This window comes from Oryctolagus cuniculus, chromosome 9 (genome assembly GCF_051225735.1).
Source record: "Oryctolagus cuniculus isolate XC-2025 breed Fujian yellow rabbit chromosome 9, ASM5122573v1, whole genome shotgun sequence".
Taxonomy (NCBI): Eukaryota; Metazoa; Chordata; class Mammalia; order Lagomorpha; family Leporidae; genus Oryctolagus; species Oryctolagus cuniculus.
Window position 1 is genome coordinate 133,206,560 of NC_142875.1, and position 24,361 is coordinate 133,230,920.

The 24,361-nt window shown below is 48.7% G+C and overlaps 1 protein-coding gene across 3 annotated transcripts in view; it reads left to right on the forward strand.

The window, feature by feature from the left end:
* Positions 1-24,361, forward strand: part of PDZRN4 (PDZ domain containing ring finger 4) — a 357,880-nt gene that overhangs the window by 285,518 nt on the left and 48,001 nt on the right. For all 3 annotated transcript variants that reach the window (XM_089304029.1, XM_051850939.3, XM_051850940.3), the window contains 2 exons: positions 1,553-1,809; positions 4,582-4,684. In XM_089304029.1, the coding sequence (XP_089160155.1) occupies positions 1,553-1,809; positions 4,582-4,684 (360 nt within the window). The remainder of the gene's footprint in view (positions 1-1,552; positions 1,810-4,581; positions 4,685-24,361) is intronic.

Consider the following 24,361-nt stretch of genomic DNA (forward strand, 5'->3'; position numbering starts at 1 on the left):
GTCTCTGGGGGTTTGCTGGTTGGTGCAGGTCAGTCCTCAGGGCCTCATCAGCAGGCAAATGGCACAGATAGCTGTCTGGAGAGGGCATTGTTCTGGAGCCACTGGCCACAGTGTTGGGCCACTCAATCTCTGTTCTAATTTGCAAAGGCCAACACATCGGTTCATTGGAGGAGGAGGGGTGAAGCTATTTCAGGATTGGAAGACTGATCATGAAATCACAACTTGCACTAAGAGGCTGAGTTAGGACCAGTTCTGGGGGCATGAATTGAAGCCTGTTAGAGAACAGCATGTGTGTCACCCATGCACACACACACACACACACACACACACAGGGCCCGGGGAAGGCTGTGCGGGTGTTCTGGGTGCTACTAAGGCTGGGCGTGTTCAGGGCCCTGGGGAGGCAGGTGTGGGAGAGGCACACACTAAGGTAATTTTTTCTGATCCAATGCTTGTGCCCTGCTGTGGAGTCGCCACTTTCTCTGTTGTGTCCAGGGCCACCTAGGTGAGCCATAAATTGGTATCAATTCATCCAGGTCAGGATCCAGAGGGGCATAGCAGGCTCATGCAGAGGCTCAAAGCTCTGCTCCTTTCCTGTGCCCACCCACAAGCCTGGGTCTTGTTAAAAGTCAGTTCTGAGGCCGGCGCCACAGCTCAAGTGGCTAATCCTCCGCCTGCAGTACAGGCACACCGGGTTCTAGTCCCGGTCGGGGCGCCGGATTCTGTCCCGGTTGCCCCTCTTCCAGGCAAGCTCTCTGCTGTGGCCAGGGAGTGCAGTGGAGGATGGCCCAAGTGCTTGGGCCCTGCACCCCATGGGAGACCAGGAGAAGCACCTGGCTCCTGCCATCGGATCAGCGCAGTGCGCCAGCCACAGTACACCGGCCGCGGCGGCCATTGGAGGGTGAACCAACGGCAAAGGAAGACCTTTTTCTCTCTCTCTCTCTCTCACTGTCCACTCTGTCAAAAAAAAAAAAAAAAAAAAAAAAAAGAGTTCTGACTCCGTGGGTGGAGCAGCACCGGGATCCTGCATCCCTCCTCGTCTCCCGGGCGAGGGTGCTGCCGCCGCCACCGCCCCTCGGACCACACTCTGACTAGCGAGAGTTTAGAGTAAACTGCAGAAGAGCAGTCAGGCGGCCCTGTCCCGGAAGATGACATTAGATGATACAGACACTGAGAACTGATGGAACACTGGTATCTCCTTTAAGGCACTGATCTTTTGGGAAAAAAAAGCTGTAAAAAGCGGGCTGCCCTTCACATTTTGCCTGGAGGGTCTGATGAATGTGTTTTGACGTGGTTGTGTTACTTGATTTTTTAAATCTCTGCTAACAGTGCTGATGGTGTTTTGTGGACCGATTGCACCTGCACACGGGTTCTCTGATCTCTTTGACTTCCGGCCGTTGGTCAAGTGTGCAGTGAGTGTGAGCATCTGGTGGAGTACGGTTCCTTTAGCAGCATCATGTAGCCTGCTCGCAGCCGTCCCTGCCCGTCCTGCAGTAACCTGTCGCGGTGCCCTCTGTCCTGGCTGCGCGTGAGCCGTGTCCTTGTGTCTGTGCAGGTCAACGGGAAGGATCTGTCCAAGGCCACCCATGAGGAGGCGGTGGAGGCTTTCCGCAACGCCAAGGAGCCCATCGTGGTGCAGGTGCTGCGACGTACGCCCCTCAACAGGCCGGCCTGGGCGGCGGGCCCCGACGTGCGGCTCGTGCATGCCAGCACCCAGACGGACATCACCTTCGAGCACATCATGGCCCTGGCCAAGCTCCGGCCGCCCACGCCCCCGGTGCCGGACATCTGCCCCTTCCTGCTGTCAGACAGGTATCTCTCGGGCATCTCTGTCGCCTCACTGTGAGTTGTGATTTCAGGTAGCTCTGCACGGAAAGCAGGCACCCCACGGGGTGGACGCTCACCCAGAAGGTCGCGGCTGTGTTTGGCGCAGTGTCTGCGCCTGTTGGTTCTTGCCTGTTGCTGCCCCACACAGTGGCCTTGGCTGCAGGTGCCCTGAGCCATCCTGGTTAAGCCAAGTGTGTGCTGGCCAGAGAAGCAGCTGGGCACGCCAGGGCTGCCGGACACCTCGTGGCCGCTCAGGGGCAGCAGCTCTGCTGGCATTGCATCCTCATCTGCCTCCCCTTGCAGTTCTCTTTAAAGGAGAGGCCAGGACAGCTGTTTAATTAAAGTGCACTTCTTCTAATGAAACCACCGCGCGGTGTGTGGAGGCATGAGGAGAGGGCCTGGCTGCCAGGGCAGAAGGCAGTGGAGGTCTGTGGGCCCAGCCTCACGTAACGTGAGCATGCCGAGGTTCTGGGCCAGCAGCCTCACTGCACGGCTGTGGAAGTCTGTGCTGCCCGATGCATTTTGCTCTGCACCTGATCCACACCGCTGATGGCTATGAGAAGAGACTGGCCCACGCGCTGGCTGTGGAAGGGGGTTGTGAGGGCTGTCCCGCCTCCACCTAGTAGGAAGGGAACGCTTCCGTGAAAAATGCCTCGCCCGTTCAGTAAACTGGTGCTGAGTGGCCTGCAATTGGGGATCCTCCTCAGAGTCGTTGAAGAATACACGTTCAAAGAAAAGACGACTAGTGTATGCATGTCAGACTTTGCACTGAAAGAAACTTAATTCTGTCTTTCCACAAACTTTCCGGATTGCCCTCATGTAGTAATCCACACACTGCTGAGCGCTGATCTCAAAGCAGTGGTCTCTTCAGGCTGCAGGTTCAGTGCCTCCTGCAGTCCAGTCTCTGCTTTGGCAAGCCCTGCTCTGGTCACGCCATCGCCCTGCCCGCCCTGCAGGGGGTTCCGTGACCACTGCCCAGGCACCTGAGGCTCTGCAGTGGTGCCCAGGCCTTAGAGTTCATGTGAGCTCTCTGCAGGCCATACCTTCCGGGTCTCCCATGTGGTGCAGGGGCTCAAGGACTTGGGCCATCGTTTGCTACTTTCCCAGGCCGTCTGCAGGGAGCTGGGTCAAAAGTGGAGCTGCGGGGAGTCAAACTGGCGCTCGTATGTGATGCCAGCAGTGCAGATGGGGCATAACCCACTGTGCCACAGCCTTTGGCCCTGACGGTGAACTTCTGTGGCAGGCTCGGCACATTTTTGGTGATCATCCAAGTGTTTTACATGCGTTGTCTCCTTCAGTCCTCACAATGATTTCACAAGAGTGCACAGCGCATGTATCGTCACTCTTGTCACAGGTAGTGACACACATGCAAGTGACATGGCTGTGGTCACACAGCTGGAGGAGACAGGGCCAGGCCTCTAAGCCTAGGGGTTGTGCCTGGGCCGCTCCATCGACAGGGCTGCCGTCTGCCCTTCCACGGCTGCAGCTCTCGGCTCAGAGACAAGTTCTTCCAGCCGGCCACAGTAAATCCACCTGCTCCACGTGCCCTTACAGCATCCGTATGGTCCCTTAACTACAGCACCAGGCTGCCGCTGTCCCCGGCCAGTAGGACAGGAACTGGATTTTGTGCACAGCATATTTCCAGCACCTGACGGAGGCCTCGCATCTGTAGGGCCCTCAGTCAGTGGTCACTGGGTGTGCAAGGCATGTTCTTGGCAGTACCCCCTTTTACTCATGAGGCAGTGGAACACACAGACACCCCCAGTGGAGCACCAAGTTGTACCTGCCCTGTAGTATCTGCAGAGTGGGGTGTCCCTGGCAGAGCCACGGGACAGTGCCGCCTGCTGCCTGTGTGCTGCTGTGTCACTCACACTGGCTGACCCCCAACACCGCTGATGGCTATGAGAAGAGACTGGCCCATGGCCGTGGGAGGGGGTTGTGAGGGCTGTCCCGCCTCCACCTAGTAGGAAGGGAACGCTTCCGTGAAAAATGCCTCGCCCGTTCAGTAAACTGGTGCTGAGTGGCCTGCAATTGGGGATCCTCCTCAGAGTCGTTGAAGAATACACGTTCAAAGAAAAGACGACTAGTGCATGCATGTCAGACTTTGCACTGAAAGAAACTTAATTCTGTCTTTCCACAAACTTTCCGGATTGCCCTCATGTAGTAATTTCAATTGCACTGGGTAAATTACGTGAAATGTCTCCCAGAGGTCAAGGGCTGTGCAGCGCCAGGATCCCGTCCTGTCCCTGACCTAATCCCACTGTCTGTCACCAGGAGATGTCGGGATTATGAAACCCCGTGTTTTCAGGGAGTTGGCAGTGAGTTACTGTCACGAAGGCCCCTGGATATCCGTGCCTGTGTCCTTTATCAGAGAGGGCAGGGCCGGGCGGGATAGGGACCTGAGTCCGCTTTGCAGTCCTTTTGAAGATAAGAAAACAGTAGGCAGCAGGCTGGGAACTTGCAATGCTCTGTTGCAGTCAGCACTGCCCCCCATGGTTCACAAATGCCACGCCCCGGCTACGAAGACTGTATATGGGCCTGTCCTGGGGTCGTGGCCCCGGCCGCAGCTCCTGCCCCAGTAGCACGTGGACAGGCTGAGAGCCGAGACGGTAGACGTTCGCCGACAGGCTCGATTCCTTAGATGGCAGCGACAGGTCTTCTTCCTAAGCAGAGAGGCGGGTGGGAAATTCTGGAATCGGCGCGTTTATCCGGGAAGCCAGGCTTTGACGCGTGCTGCCCCGTGCTCCCTCCCCACAGCTGCCACTCTCTGCACCCGCTGGAGCACGGCTGCTGTGAGGACCACGAGGACCTGTCCAGCCTGCCCGCCGATGCCGACCGCACGGAAGACTTCGAGTACGAGGTAGGCTCATGCTCGCGCCGCACCGGCGCCTCCACAGCGGGTGTGGGACGGCTTCCACCTGGCAGGGAGACGAATTCGTGGCCGTGGGAGCTGGCTTGTCCAACACATACCCAGGCTGAGATCTCTCCTGCTTGTTAGCAGTTGGCTCTAGTACCATAGGTACAGTGGAGAATATTCTATGGCATAAGGTTGGAAACTATTGGCATGCATTTTTGTTGCTTTTAATAAATAACCTTGCAACAGCTACATTTTATCCCTTCTAAGCAGCATTACAAGTAGAATCGGAACTGTTGTATCAGAATGAGAGCTTTAAACTTATTGCAGATGGATTGTATTACTTGGATTTGTTGCGTGGTGTTCCAGCTGGCAGGCTACGTTTTGTCACTTTGGGTGTGCTCTCCCTTACAAATCCAGTGTCTCTTTATCTGGGACTCACGTGTGTGCTCTGAAGAGTGTGCTGGCGTTGTGGCACAGCAGATGAGACTGCCACCTGTATTGCCTGCATCCCATGTGAGCACCGGTTCAAGTCCTGACTGCTCCGCTTTCCATCCAGCGCCTTGCTAACACACCTGGGAAGGCAGCAAACAATGGGCTATGTACCCGGGCCCCTGCCACCCACATGGGGGACGCAATGGCATTTCAGGCTCCAGCCCTGTCCTTCACGGCCAATTGGGGAGTTAATCAGTGATTGTGAGATTCTCTCTCTCCCTCTCTCCCTCTCCCCCTCTCCCCCTCTCCCCCTCTCCCCCTCTCCCCCTCTCCCCCTCTCCCCCTCTCCCCCTCTCCCCCTCTCCCCCTCTCCCCCCTCCCTCTCTCCCTTTCCCTTCCTCTCTCTCCCTCCCTCCCTCTCTCCCTCTCTCCCTCTGTCTCCCTCCCTCCCTTCACCCCCCTTCCCTCTCTCTGACACTCTACCTTTCCCATAAATGAGTAAAACTTTAAAACAAAAGAGCAAAGCCACAGACTAGAAACAGGGTCGGCTTCCCGCGCTCCTGGCTAAGTGACAACTCCAAGAGCCCACCTGTTGGCGTTAGCGCTTCCACCACATTACCTGATGCGTCCAACTCTCGTCTCGGCTTCTGCCATCTGTAAAGCTTCGACAGGCCCAGCCTCTGCTGACATAAACTAGATGGAGGCAGTAAGGAGGCTTTGGTGAACAGGCAGAGCGGCCAGCATCCTCTGCGCTTTGGATGCTGCAGACCACGGTGAGCGCCAGGAGCAAGCGCCTTTCCCACTGGGCAATCCTGAAGCTTCTTCTCTGGTCTGAAAACAAATAAGCCCCCTTCCATGGGCTCACGGAGAGCCAGCAGACACGCGTGCACATCTTCCTGCTGTGGGTGGCTCGGCAGGAGAGCATCGGACCCTGCAGCCAGGTAGGTGGCACACGCAGGGACCCTGCACCCGGGTGGACCATGCTGTCACTCGTCTGTGAGCTCAGCGATGGAGAAGTTTTCTCCTGGAAACCCATGCAGGGCCTGGCGTTCACCAAAATATCCATGACGTTTTGCCTCCTCGTGCAAACTAAATAGCAAAATTGAGTCACTTGCCAAGTAATTGAAGATTAAACTGTTTGTCAGTTCGTGAATATGTGGAGTTATCTGGATCACTTAAGCTTTTCATTTGGTTTTGGCCTCAAAGCTTTATTAAAATAAGTCCATGGGCTGAGCGAGGGCCTGGGAGCAAGACTTGACTCTGCTCAGAAAGTTAACAGTGAAGATCCTTTTAATTAGTCAGCACGTCACAGAAATACCACCATGCACACGGACCTGCTGGGCTTCCCGGGAGCTAGCTGGAACCGAGCACGTCCTCTTGCGTGACCGATGGCGTGTGTTGGAGGTGTGGGCGTCAGGGTGACGGCTGCCCTGCTCACACAGCCCACAGTGTCAGGCACTCACGGCATCGCGCTCAGTCATCGCTGTCACCTGTGCTCCTCTTGCCAGGGGCCCCTTTGTGGATGACGGCAGTGGAGACTGTCTGCGGGAAATCTAAACGAGGCGGAAAGTGCCCAGACGGTCTTCAGTCACCAGACAGGATGCATTTGACACCAGCAGTCATGGGTAACTGTGGGGTGGAGGCTGGGGGACCCCCAAGGATAATTTACCGGATTTAAGGCTAATAATGATTGCACCCAGGGCTCCACAATGCATTGCAATGATACTACACAGAGCATGTCTTGATGGTGTCAGATAACACTGCCGTCTGTGCCCTCTGCGGGGTCGGGCACTCCAACCCACAGTGAGGGGCCAGCAGTGTCCATCTGGCCCTTACATCTTGCGCCTTAGCTGGTGCACCTAGGAGCAGACCGAGCAAGTGGCTGTCACCAGCTGAGTTGACCCAGGAGACTCATCCTAACCCTGCAGCTCAGGGCACTGGGGATGGGCAGGGCAGGCACCCTCAGGAAGGACCGGTTTTGCCCCTTAGAGGACCTGAGGTCTAAGGGCGAACAGAGGACTGCAGCCCAGAGAGAGCCCCTCTTGGGCTGGACATGCGCCACATCAGCCAGGCAAGCAGGAAGGAGGTAGAGGGCTCCTTTCCAGGCTGAGTGAGGGTCGGTGATGCCTCTGTCCCACTGCAGCTCACCTGCTAGGGAGCAAGGTGGCCATGACACAGCCCAGCACGGACATCCCTGGAGACGGTGGCCGTGCTGATGGAGAGGCAGGAGTAGGGGCCAGGGAAGGGAAGCTCCTGGTGCCATCTGACCCGGGATCAGAGCCGGCCCACAGGAGGGCAACAGATGCTATCACGTGGAAGCGGCTTTCTGGAAAGAGGGAGAGGTGTCTGCGAGGACTGTGCAGTATGACCAGGTGGGTCTGCTCAGCGGGCCGGAGGAGGAGGCCATGCCGTGAGACTGGAGGCGTCTCTGGCTTTTACAAGGAGTTGGAAGATTCTGGAGCTGAGCAGGGCCCTGTTCTGACTCCCAGTGGCGTGGCTGTGGCTGCTGGGATGAGACTGGCAGGAGGCAAACCTCGCAGGTGGGGCAGGGAGCAGACCACCAGGCTGGGTGGCATTGATTGGACTGCACCTAGATGGCATCGTTTGGATGAGACCTGGATGGTGCCGGGTGGGCGGGACCTGTCTGGCATCAGTCGGGGCAGGCAGCACGCAGTGTGGACGGAGCACCTCGGCCCTGGGTGGAGGAGCCGTCTGAATACCCGCGCTTCCATTCCTTGCCTCATGGCTCTTGTATCTTCTGTACCTGAGTGCCGTGTGGCTGGCCACAGCTCCAAGGACAAGAATAATGAACCCACTCTGTGCAGACCAACCCAGCGCACAGGGGTTGCATTTCTGAGCTTGGGAAACACCAACTCTGCTTGCATCCGGGGGTCCTTGCCAAGACCTAGTGCCTTTGGGAACATGCGTGAGGACTGTTAGCATGCAGCTCTTGACCCGGCAGACCCACACCGATGGACTACCTTGTAAATACATATTTAGCGTCCTTTTAACATGTGGTTTATTGCGTTGATGCACTGTAACAACTCCCTGGAGGACCATGGCAGACTGGGAGTGCTCCTGGGGAGGTCGTGGAGTCCGAGTGTGAACGCCTGGTGGCTCCGGCGTGCTCAGGACCTCCATGAAATTTTAATGACACCCATGTCACACGGTGACCTATCACCACTTTGGTGAAGAAAAATATTTGACTGGGCTTACAGTCTCCCTACAGTGCTTGCCAGTCTCAGAGGACCAGTCTGCATTAACAGACGCACAGCTTGAGAGTTGTTCTCTTTAAAAAAAATAATGGCACTTTTTTCCTCTAATTAAAAGTGATGAATGATTTTAATTTTATTTTTAGAGGAAAAAGGCAAAGCATCAAAGCTGGAACAATGCACCCTTCCTGGGAGCCCGGGCTCCGTGGGGCTGCCAGCCACCGAGGAGTGGGCTGCTCTTCTCCGGGATTTTCAACTTTGCTCATTTTTTTTCTTCCTGGAGCCAGCTAAAGGTTGAAATAAATCTTCAATAGCCCTTAGCAAGTCACAGGCAGATCTCAAATCCAACCTCTTGCAGAAATAATTTAAAGGGAAAGCCTTCGAGAAATATAGAGCTCTTCCGCGGACTGCTAATAAAGATGTGAGTGCGCCCGTGCCTGGTCTGAGGAAGATGCTGGCTGTGCTGCGCCTGTCGCCACTCACTCGTCACGGTGCTGACCGAGGAGTCGGAAACCACCGCCGCCAGAATCCTGGTCCTGTAAAACATCCTGTTAACCAGCAAACAGTTGGAGTGGTTGTTCTGTGCCTTCCAGATTGTCATCACTTAGAAATGCTGCTTCAAATCTTTTTTTTTTTTTTTTTTTTTTAATACGGGCCAGTGCTGTGGCTTAGAAGTCTAAACCTCCACCTGCGGGACCAGCATCCCATAAGAGCACTGGTTTGAGACCCGGCTGCCCCACTTCCCATCCAGCTCGCTGCTAATGCACCTGGAAAAGCAGGGGAAGATGGCTCAAGTGATTGGGCCCCTGGACCCACGTGGGAGACCCAGGAAAAGCCCCTGGCTCCTGGCTTCTGATTGGCCCAGCTCCGGTCATTGCAGCTGTTTGGGAGTGAACCAGCGAATGGAAGATAGATCTCTCTCTCTGTCTACCCAACCCCACTTCTCTCTGTGTGTCTCTGCCTTTCAAGTATATAAATAAATCTTAGAAACATCATGTACACTGATGTCACGAGATCTGGCTGAGTAACACACAAAGGATCTCCCAGGAGTTTGGGGGAAAATGGAATTAGAAGCTAAGTTTTAATGCATGCATTTCAGATCTGTGCAGTGCCTTTCATTGTATGCCCACAAAATTTCTGAACATCCCTTATATCTGAGAGGCTGGATTAAGTACCCTATATGTGCTGTTTGTCATAAAATTAAAAGCAAGAGGTAGTTTGTGTAGTTGGTCCAGCGAGACGTGAAAGGTAGGAAGGGAGAGGACAGGTGTATGTTGGGCTCCAGTGTATGTTAACTGGAAATCAGCTGAGGCAGCAGACAAATAGGGATGCGTGTCCCACATATTAGTTGGTTTCCCGTTGGCACCCCTTGCCCAGAGCATCAGCAAACCCTGGTGCTGTGCCAGGCAGGAAGTGCCTCTCCAGGAGCCAGCCCCCCGTGGGATGTGCAGAATACATGTGAGGATGTTGTCTGTCTGTCTCACAGAGTTCAAGGGAAGAGAACTAGGAATCGGGGAGACTTTGGTTAGAGAAGCCGAGGGGGTTGCCCTCACGTGGACTTGTGTCCCAGTTTCTTGAGTAAACGTGATTGCTGAGACCCACACCGAGGACCATGCCCTGGGGTGCACTTGCCGAGCTGCGGCTGTCTGCAGATGCTGGGGCCCAAGGTGCTGTATGCGTTAGTGAGGCTTCCGGAGCTGTCCATGGACAGCTGCAGAACAGTTCGTGCCTTTCCCCTTCCATCCGGGCATCCGGAGAAGAGCTGGCCCCTGCACTTACTCCACCTGCCCTGCCCGCCCCCTTCCCAGCAGGGCAGGGGTTTTCATGCTGCTGTCATTTTTGTTTCGGTTAAACACTTCTCAAGAGATGGCCAAAATGGTTAAAAAAAAGAGAGAGAGAGAGAGAGAGAAGAAAGATGGGGGGAGGAGGAATAAGGAATGAACTACAAAGTTAGTGGTTTCCATGGAAACATCTCTCTCCTGGTCATCATGTTATCAAATCCTGTAAATTGACACGATGCATAACCCAGCCTCAGACCCCTCTGTGACTTCATCCCCGCGGGGTCGCTCTGCAGCTGAGCGAGGCCCCCTGTGACCGTCCTAACCTCCACAGGGGTGAGCCTGTCTGTCTCAGAGTCTGAAGCCAGGTGTATCAGGAGTAACTGATAGAGACCGTGTGCTGTCTCCTCTTGCCGTGCATAGTAGAGGGAAGAGGAGAGACTGTGCAGAATGTGAGGGTGGAGTGGTCACCATTTTTCAATTCACTGGGTGCTTCATTCAGCAGTCCTTCCAGGACACGGAAGAGTGGGCTTTAAGGGTGAGATCTCTTTTGCTGCAGAAACACAGTGGGAAGACTCACCACGTTTCTGAAGTTGTCGTTAGGAAGTGTCTGAAGTTTGTAAGTGCAGGACAATTTGACAGCCCTGCCTGGCTTTTTCCTAGTAAATCTTTCCCTGAACTTCTGGAAGACCCTTTATATTTCAGCGGCCTCTTCCTCTTAGTCATGCTTTAGAATTGTTCAGCAAATCCCTAAAATAATTGTATGGCACCTACTAGAGGAACAGTAAAACCATGTGTTTAAGAAGTCGCCTTCCTCAGCATTGTTCTTGGGGAGAGTCACAGACTTGCGGCTGATCGAGGTAACGTGTGAAGATGTCTTGAGGACTTGAGGATGGAGTCCGGAAGGGACTCGGGGAGGGCCGAGAGGCACACTGGTGATGCCGCGGTTTTCTCCATCTCGGCAGCTCCAGGTCTGAACGTGGGGTTGAGCCAGCGAGTCCAGGGCGTGGTTCCTTTCTCTCTGCACTGCTTCCCCTTTGTCACAGCCTCTCTCTCCTAGGCGAGTGTTTGAGGCCCCCTGTGCCAGCCCCCAGCCCTGCCACCCACCCTGCCCGACTGGACCTTATGAGGTGCTCTTCTCCTGGGGTCACCAGGCCGTGCGGCACCATCTCCCGTTTCCCTGCGATCCTCTGCTTTGGGCTCTGTCACCACCCTGCTGTCCTGGAGTCCGACCCCACAGCTCAGCCATCCCAGAGTGGGGCTGGGGCTTCCCTGCTTTTGTGCCTTGGTTCCTGGAGCCTCCTTCTGACCTCCACTGCTGTTGGGAAGGGCAGACCTGGGCGTCCCTCGGTCTCAGCTGTCCCATGTCGCCCATGCCACCTACGCGTGAGTGCCCCAGTGGCGTCCTAACCACTCTGCCACAGTGCCCTGCTTTGTGGTTACTGATGTCCATACCCTTGCTTCTAAAGGGATGAACTTTCTGACCAGCAGGGGCTGCTTCTACCTGTCCTGGCTCCCAGTAGACGCTGAGCAGCACGTGTGGTGAGTGAGTAAGCTGTCAAGCATGACAGCTGTGGTTCTGATTTGCAAGGTGCCCTAAGGGGGCTGGTGTTGTGACATAGCCCATGAAGCTGCCACCTGCAACACTGCTATCTCATGTGGGAGCCAGTTTGGGTTCCAGCTGCTCCACTTCCAGTCCAGCTCCCCGCTAATGCACCTGGGAAAGCAGCAGAAGATGGCCCAGGTACTTGGGCCTCTGCCACCATGTGGGAGACCTGGATGGAGCTCTAGGCTCCTGGATTTGCCTTGGCACAGCCCTGGCTGCTGCAGCAGTTTGGGGAGTAAACAACGAATGAAAAAAATCTCTCTGTAACTCTGCCTTTCAAATAAATAAATAAATCTTTTTAAAAACATTGTCCTGAAAAATCACTGAGTACTGAATTAGGAGAAAAGAGACATCAGCTAATGCAAATAACAATTTTGGACAAATTGTGTCTTTTTCTTACAGTATTTCTGTTACCCTAGTTATTACACTAAAATTTAAAATTAAAAATAAAAGATTTAAGCATGAACACATGGCAGATTATCAAGGAGTGGAATGGAGGGGTTGTCCTGTTTGCATTTTAGCCAAGAGGATATGCATGTGCTGCCCAAACTGTAGGCTGGTGAATTTACCTAAGTCAGGAATGCCCAGGTTCCCAGGTTCATCCTTGTACTGGGCTGGGGAACCTTTTTTCTGCCAAGTACCATTTGGATATTTATAACATCATCCATAGGGCAGACCAAATTATCACCTTCAAGTTCAGCCTGCTCTGTATTGAATGCGGAGTCTGGCCTGCAGGTGCCTTGCACGGCCCATGGGCCAGGCGGTCGCCATGGCGGCTGCTTCCTGGTTTTCCCCAGACTCTATGGATGGCCAAGGCTGCAGTGGGTCTGTGCACAGTACCTTGTTTGACCTTCAGACATGTCCTGGCTGGACAATACCATGTATACTTCTCTAAATTTCTAATTAATTTGTGGAACCTTAAGCAACGCTGATACCTTTTTGTCCAATGTAGTATAATCCTAATTTTCCAGGCAAAAGTGACTCTGAATTTCATTGATTGATTGATTGATTGAAGAGGTAGAGTTACAGAGAGAAGAGAGAGGTCTTCCATTCCCTGGTTTACTCCTCACATGGCTTCAGTGGCCAGAGCTAGGCCATTCCGAAGCCAGGAGCGAAGAGCTTCTTTCGGGTCTCCCATGCAGGTGCAGGGGCCTAAGCACTTGGCCATCCTCCACTGCTTTCTCAGGCCACAGCAGATATGAGAACGAGTGCCTTTATGGGATGCTAGTGCCACAGGTAGAGGCTTAGCCCACCATGCCACAGTGCCAGTCCCGACTCTGAGTTTGTTCATCTGAACACCCGTGAATACTACATTGAACGATTTCTCTGAGTTTTGAGATTCTTCTTAGAAACCAGTTCTCATTAAAGAATGACTAGAAAGAAAATGCTAGAAAGTCAGGAGCAATCATCAAAGTTACTGTAATTCTTTTAGATTTATTACTGAAGGAAATGAGGTTAGCATTGCTGTTAATTTGATTGTGTAATTTCATAAAACAAATAGGAATCAACTCTGTCTTGTGCCTCACTGATTATGACTATGCTAAACCGTATTTCCTGAGAAAACAATGAAAATCAAATCAAACCTTCCAAGTGGGTTCTTAAGCAAAGTAACCATAGGCACCTTTGTTTTGCCAGGAATCTAGATACAATGTGAAAGTTCCTTGTACCATGTACATAAAATTCATCACAATGCTGACATTCAGTGTTTTTTGAAGATGCTGTGGTTCACATTCAGTGGATTTTTTAAATTTTTTAAAACTTTTATTTAATAAATATAAATTTTGAAAGTGCAACTTTTGGATTATAGCGGCTTTTCCCCCCATAACCTCCCTCCCACTCACAACCATCCCATCTCCCACTCCCTCTCCCATCCCATTTTTCATCAAGATTCATTTTCAGTTACCTTTATATATAGAAGATCAACTTGGTATATACTAAGATTTCAACAGTATGGACCCACACAGACACACAACGTATAAAGTACTGTTTGAGTAGTAATTTTACCATTAATTTGCATAGTACAACACATTAAGGACAGAGACTAGGGAGCAAGTGTACAGTGACTCCTATTGTTGATTTAATAATTGACACTCTTATTTATGGCGTCAGTGATCACCCGAGGCTCTTGTCATGAGCTGCCAAGGCTATGGAAGCCTCTTGAGTTCACAAACTCCAACCTTATTGAGACAAGGCCATAATCAAAGTAGAAATTTTTGCCTCCCATCAGAGAAAGGTACCTCCTTCTTTGATGACTTGTTGTTTTTGCTGGGATCTCACTCACAGAGATCTTTGATTTAGGTCATTATTTATTTATTTATTTATTTTTGCCACAGTGTCTTGGCTTTTCATGCCTGAGAAACTTTCATGGGCTTTTTAGCCAGATCCAGATGCCTTAAGGGCTGATGCTGAGGCCAGAGTGCTGTTTAGGGCATCTGCCATTCTACGAGTCTGCTATGTATCCCACTTCCCATGTTGGATCCTTCTCTCCTTTTTAATTCTATCAGTATTAGCAGACACTAGTCTCGTTTATGTGATCCCTTTGACACTTAATTCTATCGTTATGATCAATTATGAACTGAAACTGATCACTTTGACTAGTAAGATGGCATTGGTACATGCCACCTTGATGGGATTTGGGAATCCCATGGCATGTTTCTAGCTCTACCATTAGGAGTAATTCAGTGGATTCATTCGTTGGATTTCTTAAAGATGTGTATGAGAGGCTGTATTTAAGGTGAATATTTACATCAAAGTCTTCTGTTTGGTCAAAAATTGTGTTTTCATCCTAGTAGAGCAGGGAGAGCTGTCTCCAGTGTAAAACACAGTGCATGCAGGGATTCCAGTGTCGCCCTCAGAGGCAGTGCCGTAAAGAGGAAGAAAGCCACAAGAGTCTGGTCTGTTTGTAGCTCCATCTCTCACTCTCACTCTCACTCTCACTCTCGATCTCTTTTTAAAGTTTTATGTATTTATTTAACACAGGCAGAAATCTTCCCTCCATCTGTCTACTCCCAAAATGCCTGCAACAGCCAGAACTAACCCAAGCCAAACCCAGGAGCCCAGGACTGCATCTGGGTCTCCCCACATAACTGACGGACAGCCTGAGCTAGAAGTAGCTTCCGATAAAGCCCTCCACTACATGTGAGCTCACATGTGAGGATGCTGGGACTCAGCAAAGTCAGAAGAACACTCCAGGAAAGGGATAGAGGCTTGTGTGTTTGTCAGAGTGGTTAGGACATCTCTTGGGGCACGCATGTCCCATAGCAGAGTGTCTGGGTTTGCTGCCCATTCCCACTTCCTGCTAACGTGCACAACAGGAGGCAGAAGGTTGTCTGGTATGTAGATTTCTTTATAGTGAAAATATCCAAATAGTCTGCTAGTTTTTTTTTAAGGATTTATTTATTTCTTTGAACATCAGAGTTGCACAGAGAGAGAAGGAGAGGCAGAGAGAGAGAGAGGGGTCTTCCATCTGCTCATTGACTCCCCAGTTGGCCACAGTGACCGGAGCTATGCCGATCCAGAGCCAGGAGCTTCTTCCAGGTCTCCCATGTGGGTGCAGGGGCCCAAGGACTTGGGCCATCTTCTACTGCTTTCCCAGGCCATAGCAGAGAGCTGGATCAGAAGAGGAGCAGCTGGGTCTCAAAACAGTGCCACGTGGGATGGCAGTGCTACAGGTGGTGGCTTTACCCACTACACCACACCCTCTATGCCACAGTGCTGGCCCCATTAGTTTTTATTAGAAAGAAAAGTAAACAGTAAATTCACATCATGTATCTGCCCATCTTACTAGAGTGAATTGATATCCCATTGTGATTTTGATTTGCATTTCCCTGATGATAGTGAGGTTAAGCTTTTTCTTCGTCTATGTGTTGGCCATTTGTTTTGAGAAATGTCTGTTCCCAATTTTTAAATTGGATTGTTCGCTTGGTTTTTTGTTGTGTTTTGTTTTTGCTATTGAGCTAGTTGGATTCTTTTTGTATTATGGGTATTAACCTCTTGTCAAAGGTTAAGCTTGCAACTATTTTCTCTTGTTCTGTGGATTTTCTCTTTACTCTGTTGATGGTTTCCTTTGTCATGTAAAAGCTCTTTAATTTGGGGCTGGTGCTGTGTCCTAGTGGATTAAGCGGGTTTGAGTCTGGGCTGCTTCCCTTCCAATCCATCTTCCTGGTAATGTGCCTTGGAAAGCAGAGAGGGTAGCCCAGTGCATGGGCTGCCGCACCCAGGCTTCTGGTCCCTGACTTGAGCCTGGCCTGGCCCTGGTCATTGCAGCCACTTGAGGAGTAAACCATTCGACGGAAAGATCTCTGTCTCCCTCTCACTGCAACTCTGACTTCAATAAGTAAATAATCTTAAAAAAAAAGTTCTTTAGTTTGATGAAATACTATTTGTCTATTTTTTTTTTTTTAATTTCCTGTCCTTTTGGTCTCTGACCCAGAAAATTCTTGCCCATTCAGATGCTGGAAGGTTTCCTCTATGTTTGCTTCTAATAGTCTCAAAGTTTCAGGGTCAAATTTAGACCCTTAATTGATTTTGAGGCAGGGGTCTAGTGTCATTCTTCTGAATGTAAATGTTCAGTCTTTCTGGCACCATTTATTAAAAAGGCTGTACTTTTCCCAGTGCATGTTCTTAGTAACTGTTGAAGACCAGCTGGCTCTAGGTGTCTGGGTTTACTTGTAGGGTCTCAATTCTGTTCCACTGGACTAGAGACCTATTTTTATGTTAATATCAAGTTGTTTATGCTAATATCACACTGTGGCTTTGCAATGTTTTTAAAAATTTTATTTGTCATACAAGTTTCATGTATTTTGTATATACAGATTTAGGAACATTGTGAATCTTCACCCTCCCTCCATCCCACCTACACTCCAACCCTTCTTCCTCCTCCCTCTGCCATTGTCACTCTTAATTTTTACCAAGATTTATTTTCAGTTTACTTAATGATTGCAAAGTTAAACCTTACACCAAGTAAAAGAGTTCAACAGGTAGTATGAAGAAAAACAAAACAAGGGCTGTAAACAATCATCTGATCTCAAAATGTTTATTTCATTCGAATACATTACATTTTAGGTACTCTATTAGTTACCTCAGATCAGGGAAGATATAATAATATCTGTCTTTTTGGGACTGGCTTATTTCAGTGACTGTAATGATTTCCAGTTGTGTTCCATATTGTTGCAAAAGACAGGATTTCTCTTTTACAACTGAGTAGTATCCCATAGTGCATGTATACCATAACTTCTTTATCCAGTCAAACTGATGGACATCTGGGTTGATTGTAAATCTTAGCTATTGTGAATTGAGCTGCAGTGCACATGGGGGTATAGATAACTCTTTCATATGCTGATTTCATTTCCTTTGTCTAAATTCTCAGGAATTTACCTCAACCCCAGATGGCTGGGTTATATGGTATTTCTGAGCAATCTCCATACTGTCTTCCATCATGGTTGTAGTACTTTACATTCCCACCAACAGTGTGTTAGGGTACTTTTTTGCCCACACCCTCACCAGCATTTGTTGTTTGTTGATTTCTGTAGGATCCTGAGCATTTTTTCAAGTGTCTGTTGGCCTTTCGAATTTCCTCTCTTGAAAAATGCCTGTTCAAGTCTTTTGTCCATTTCTTAACTGGATGGTTTGTTTTATTATTGAATTTCTTAAATCCTTTATAGATTCTGGATGTTAATACTTTATCAGTTATGTGGTTTGCAAATATTTTCTCCCATTCTGTCATTTACCTCTTAACTCTGTTGACTGTTTTGCAGTGCAGAAGCTTCTCAGGTTAATATAATTCCATTTTTCAGTTTTGGTTTTGGTTGCCCATGCTTCTGGGTCTTTTCCAAGAAGTCTTTGGTTATGCCAATGTCTTGAAGAGTTTCCCCAATGTTCTGTAGCAGTTTGACAGTATCGGGTTATAAATGTAGGTCTTTGATCCATTTTGAGTGGATGTTTGTGTAAGGTGTAAGGTAGAAGTCTAATTTCATACTTCTGCCTGCAGAGATTCAGTTTTCCCAGCACCATTAGCTGAAGAGATTGTCCATGCTCCGGGGATTGATTTTAGCTTCTTTGTCAAAGGTAAGTTGGTTGTAGATGCATGGATTGATTTCTAGAGTTTCTGTTCTGTTCGGTTTGTATACACATCTGTTTCTGAGCCAGTACCAGGCCGTTTTGATGAAAACTGCCCTGTAGTATGTCTTGAAATCTGGTAGTGTGATGCCTCCAGCTTTTTTATGATTGATTTGCAAATGTTGAACCATCCCTGCATACCAGGGATAAATCCCACTTGGTCCAGGTGAATGATCCTTCTGATGTGTGGTTGGATTCCATTAGCTCATATTTTGTTGAGCATTTTTGCATCTATGTTAATCAAGGATTTTGCTCTGTAGTTCTCTTTATCTGTTGTGCCTTTTTCTGGTTTAGGAATTTAGGTGATTCAGGTTTCATAGAAGAATTTTGGGAGGATTCGCTCCCTTTCAATTGTTTTGAATAGCTTGAGAAGAACTGTAATTTCTTCTTAAATATGTTAGAATTCAGCAGTGAAACCATCCAGTCTTGAGCTTTTCTTTGTTGGGAGGGTCCTTATTGATGAATCAGTTTCCTTATTTGTTATTGGTCTGTTTAGGTTTTCTGATTTTAATGATTTGGGTCATCTTGCTCCCCTTCTTATTGGTTAATTAGGCCAGTGGTGTGTCACTTTTATTTTTTCAAAACATCAGCTTTTCACTGATGTTTTGTGTTTTTTTTTTGCTTCAGTTTAGTTTATTTTCTAATTTTAATTATTTATTTCCTCCTACTAATTTGGGGTTTGGTTTATTGTTGACTTCATTCCATTGTAGTCAGAGGAGGTTCGTGGTATGATTTTAACCTTTTTTTTTTTTTTTTTAATTTGCTGAGACTTGCTTTATGGCCTAGCAAACTGTCCTGGTGGGAGTTCTATGCACTGATGAGTACAGTGTGTATTTTACAACTGTGGGGTGAGTAGTTCTGTAGATATCAGTTAGATCTATTTGGTCCAGAGTGTCGATTAGCTCTGTTTTTCCTTTGTTGATTTTCTGTCTAGTTGTTCTGACCATTGATGAAAACGGGGTGTTGAAGTCCCTCATTACTGCTGTATTGGAGTCTATATCTCCCTGTAGATCCATTAACATTGCTTTTAAATAGGGAGATGCCCTGCCATTGGGTGCATGTGCACTTAATATAGTCACGTCTTTGTGTTGAATTGACCCCTTAATCATTGCATAGTGTCCTTTTCATCTGTTTTAAGTTTTTGTGTTAAGATTTATTTTGTCTGCTATTAGTATGAAAACATCTGCACTTTTTTGCTTTCTGTTAGTGTAGAGTATCTTTTTCCATCCTTTCACTTTCAATCTTGGTGTATCCTGATTGGTGAGATGTGGTTCTTGTAGGCAGGAAATAGGTGGGTCTTGGGTTTTTAATCCATTTGGCTGGTCTATGTCTTTTAACAAAAGGTGGAGGCCATTTACATTCTAGTTGACTACTGATAAGTAACACCTTTGCCCTGCCATTTTACTATAAATATTCCTATTGTTTACTTGAGATTTCTTTTGTACTCTTACTGGGGGATTTTCTGACTTCATATTCTTTTGTAATGATGGTTATCTTTCTATGTGGCGTACACGTCCTTAAGTATCTTTTGTAAGGCTGGGCTAGTGATGACAAATTCTTTTAATTTCTTTTTGTCATAGAAGGTCTTTATTTCACCTTCATTCATAAATGAGAGCTTTGCAGGATACAGTATTCTGGACTGACAGTTTTTTGTTCTCTTAAGGCTTGGACTACATCTCACCATTCTTTTCTAGCCTATTAGTTTTCTGATGAGAAGTCAGCTATGATTCTAATGGGAAACCCTATGAAAGTAATCTGGTGTTTCCTTTATGTTTTTTTGTTTTGTTTTGTTTTTTGACAGGCAGAATGGAGAGTGAGAGAGAGAGACAGAGAGAAAGGTCTTCCTTTTTGCCGTTGGTTCACCCCCCAATGGCCTCCTTTATGTTTTACTGGGGAAAATTTGAGTATGATTTGTAATGGTGAAGATTTTTCTGGTCATATTTGTTAGGAGTTCTGTGTTTTTCCTGTACTTGTACATCACATTCTTTCTCCAAATTGAGGAAGTTTTCAGTAATTATTTTACTAAATAGTCCTTCTATTCCATTCTGTCTTTCCACACTTGCAGGAACTCCTAAGGCCCTTATGTTGGGTCATTTGATCGTATCCCATAAATCTTCCACACTGTTTTAAGTTTTCTAATTTGTTCTTCTTTTTTTTCTTTTTCTGACTGAAAGATGTCCAAAGATTTGTCTTCGCACTCTGATTTTCTTTGTTCTGCATTGCCAAGTCTACTGTTAAGCTTTTCCTCCACAGTTTTGTGTGTTTTGTTTTGTTTTGACAGGCAGAGTAGACAGTGAGAGAGAGAGACAGAGAGAAAGGTCTTCCTTTGCCGGTGGTTCATCCTCCAATGGCCGCCGCGGCCGGCGCGCTGCGGCCGGCGTGCTGAGCCAATCCGAAGCCAGGAACCAGGTACTTATCCTGGTCTCCCATGGGGTGCAGGGCCCAAGCACTTGGGCCATCCTCCACTGCACTCCCTGGCCACAGCAGAGGGCTGGCCTGGAAGAGGGGCAACCGGGACAGAATCCGGCGCCCCGACCGGGACTAGAACCCGGTGCGCCGGCGCCACAAGGCGGAGGATTAGCCTAGTGAGCCATGGCGCCAGCCCCTCCATAGTTTTTGTTTGATCTGTTGAATTCTTCATTTCTAAGATTTCATTTTGTTTTCTCTTTAACATATCAGTTTCATAGGAAAATTTTTCATTCATGTCATGTATGGATTTCTTTAGTTTGTGGATTTGCTTCTGATTGCTTTTGAGTGAGTCTGTGATTAATTTTTTGAGTTCCATTTCTGGCGTTTCCTGAATGTCTTCATCTTCACAGTCTAATATTGATATGTCTTTGTGTGCCTTTGGAGGGGTCATGATGTCTTCCTTATTCTTGTTTTTTAAATTTGTGCTTTTATTTTTAGGCATTTGTGGAGTTGATTGCTTTTTCCTCTGATAGTTTTTATTTTTGAGCTATGCCTCTGTGGCTTAGTGGAGTGTCTGCATTTTCATTGAACACCAAGAAGTGTGTGGTGCGTGTAACTGGGGAGCTCTGGTCAGTGTTGCAGGGTAGGAGGAGTATCCAGGGTCACTCCCAAGTTGTTAACAGAGCGGGGGATGGCCACCTCTGTCGGTGTAATCACCCCCTTCCCTCCAGTCTGAGCAGTGCCCACGTTACCCGCAGTGTGTCAACACTCATCCTCACTGCCATATGCACCACACTGATGAGCTGTGCAGTCCTCACTGTGAGCACGGTCCTGTTTCCGTGACTCATCTCAGGCAGCTGCGGGTCTCTGAGCACGTGGAGCAGCACCTGGTGACGTCCAGAGACCCAGCTACACCCTGCACCCTCTCACGTAGCCACCAAGTCCCTACAGTCTAAGCACACAAGGCTCCCACAGTTGCTGGGTACAGAGGTTTCACTCTGCCTTGCCGACCGTTCCTGTCAACAGAGGAGATCATGTCCCCGGAGCCAGCTCTGCCTTGTTGCCTTGATCCCAGGAGCCTGCGGTCTGTTGGGAGGCTGGGGGCTTCTCACAGTCCAGTGTGGGTGCCCAGCCAGGCTCAGAGTCAGTGGGCACTGCACGTATTCCCCTCGACTGGAATCCCTGGATCACACGTGTACACAAGAGCCGCTGGCTGGACATCGCCCTCCTCCCACCACTACCACCAGTCCTGCCGAGAAGATGGCGTCCTGTCTTAGCCAGGTGCTGTGTGTGTGCACAAAGCCTTCCACTGCTGCCAACAAACCCACAGTGGTGCCCATTCTTTCTCATCCAGGCAGTGCACACTGCTGTAGGCAGGTGTGGCAAGATAAATGTGCCCCTCTACTTCCTCCGAGTCCACAGGCAACTGCTAGCTCCCAGTGCTCCTGTCCGGACTCACACCACGCTCTCCCTCTGGCTGTATCGCCGTGGGTTGCTACAGTCCAGTCTCACTCCATCTCCAATTTGCCACCTGCTCCAGCTCACAGCTGTTGCAATCATGTGTTGTGTCTGTGTGTGTGCTGCGTGTCTGCACTTTCCACACAGATCCATGGTGTTCCTCTTGCTCGTCATGGATTTCCAGTCAGTTTTCTCTCAAGTTCTCCCCTGAGAGTGCACTTCCTAAAGGTTTTTTAACTCTTTATCCCTAACCTAGCACAATATGTCATTCCCTAATCTGCCATCTTAGAAAGCTCTGTCTATAATATGTTTTAAAGTCAAGTAGTGCAGTGCCTCCTGCTTGGTTGTTTGTCAAGATCGCTTTAGCTACTCGGGTACTCTGTGGTTGCATACACGTTTCAGTAGGATCTTTTCTAGTTCTGTGAGACGTGTCTCCTGGACTGTGACAGTGGTTGTTCTGAATCTGTGCTTTGCTGTGGACAGTTTCCACGTTGGGTGACTTCCAGTCCATGAGCACAGGTGGTCTTTCCATTTCCTGTGCTCTCTTCTGCTTCTTGTATCAGTGCTTTAGAGTTTGCATGATAGAGATCTTTAATCTCTTTGGTTAAGTTTATTCCCAGTTTCTCCCTGTGGGTATCGGATGTGGAATTGCTTTATTTTCCGAATGATTCACTATTGTATAACAATGGAACTGATTGTGCACTTAGATTCGTGTCTGGTGATGGTGAATTTTTTATCAGTCCTAGTAGCCTTTTGGTGTAATCTTTGTGGTTTTCTGTATATGAGATCATTTCTTCTGCAAACAGTTAGAATTTGACGTACTAATTTGCAGTCTGGGTGTCTTTTATTTCTTTTTCTCATCTAGTTCCTCTGGCCAGGACTCCCAGGATGGTGTTGAATAACCAATGAAAATGGGCATCCTTGGCTTGTTCCAGACCTCAGAGGGAAAGCCTTTAGGTTTCCCCATTCAGTTTGTAAGCTTTCAGCTTGTGACATACGCCTTCGTTACGTTGGGGCGTGTTCCTTCTGCACCTGGTTTGGTCAGTTTCTATCGTGCCGCACTGTAGAATTTTACCACATGGCTTTTCTGCATCTATGCAGATGATCATACGGTTTTATTCTTCCTCTGTCCTTGGTTCTGTTGATGTGGTGGTGTGTCGTGTTCATGGATTTGTGTGTGTTCAGTCATCCTGGCTCCCTGGAATGAAGCCTGCTTGATCATGGTGCATGATCTTCTGAATGTGCTGGTTGGATTAAGTTTGCTAGTATTATAAAAATTTATTTATTTATTTATTTGAAAGGTAGAGTTACAGAGAGGCTGAAGCAGAGAGAGAGAAAGAGAGAGAGGGAGACAGAGACATCTTTCATCCACTGGTTCATGCCCTAGATGGCCACAACGGCTGGAGCTGTGCCAATCCAAAGCCAGGAACCAAGAGCTGCTTCCGGGTCTCCCAAGTGGGTGCCAGGGTCCAAGGACTTGGGCCATTTCCTACTGCTGTCTCAAGCTACAGCAGAGAACTGGATCAGAACTGGAGTAGCTGGCACTTGAACCGGCGCCCACATGGGATGCTGGCACTGCAGGCGCCAGCTTTACCTGCTGTGCCACAGCTCAGTCCCCATCAGCTTGCTAGTGTTTTATTGGATATTTTTGCATCTACGTTCATCAAGAAAATGGGAACATTGCTTTATTTTTGTTATTGTTGTGTCACTGTCTGGCTCTCCTCTTAAGGCAATGCTGGCCTTCTAGAATGCGTGTCTGAAAGCTCTCCCCTCTTTGGTTTTAGGATGTAATTTCAGAAGGACTGGTGTGCATTCTTCTTTACAGATTTGGTAGAATTACGTTGTGAAGCCAGCTGGTCTTGGGCTCTTCTCTGGTGGGAGATGTTTTACTACGACTCAGTCTCACGATTTGTCGTTGTTCTTTTTATTCCGTTTCCTCGTGATGCAGGTGGGTAAGGTGTATGTGTCTGAGAATTGGTCCATTTTGCCTAGACTATATGTGTTGCCATATATTCATGGTGATCTCTAATAATCCTTTGTTTTTCTGTGCTTTTGATCGTAATGTCTCCCTTTGCATCTCTAAATCTATGTATTAGAAACTTCTTTCTTTTGTCCTGGTTAGTCTAGCTAAGGGTTTCTCAATTTTCTTTATCTTTTCAAGGAACCAGCTCTTCGTTTCATTGATTATTTTTATATTCATTTGTTGAACCATGTTTTATTATTTCTTTCCTCCTACCAGTTATGATTTTGATTTATTCTTGTTTGTGTACTTCCTGCAAGTGCAGTAATAAATGGTTTATTTGAGATTTTTTGATTAAGGCATTGATTTGTTAAAAACTTCTCTCTCAGTTACTGCTTTTTCTGTATCCCACAGGTTTTTATCAGCTGTATGTTTTATTTATTGTTGAGATAACATAGTTTTAATTTAGGTAATACACAAAGGCTTAAGGCTCCACTGAATAGAGTTCAACAAATAAAAAGCTGGGGCCAGTGCCATGGCTCACTTGGTTAATCTTCCGCCTGCGGCACCAGCATCCCATATGGGCGCCGGGTTCTAGTCCTGGTTGCTCCTCTTCCAGTCCAGCTCTCTGCTGTGGCCCAGGAGGGCAGTGGAGGATGGCCCAAGTGCTTGGGCCCCACACCCGCACGGGAGACCAGGAGGAAGCAC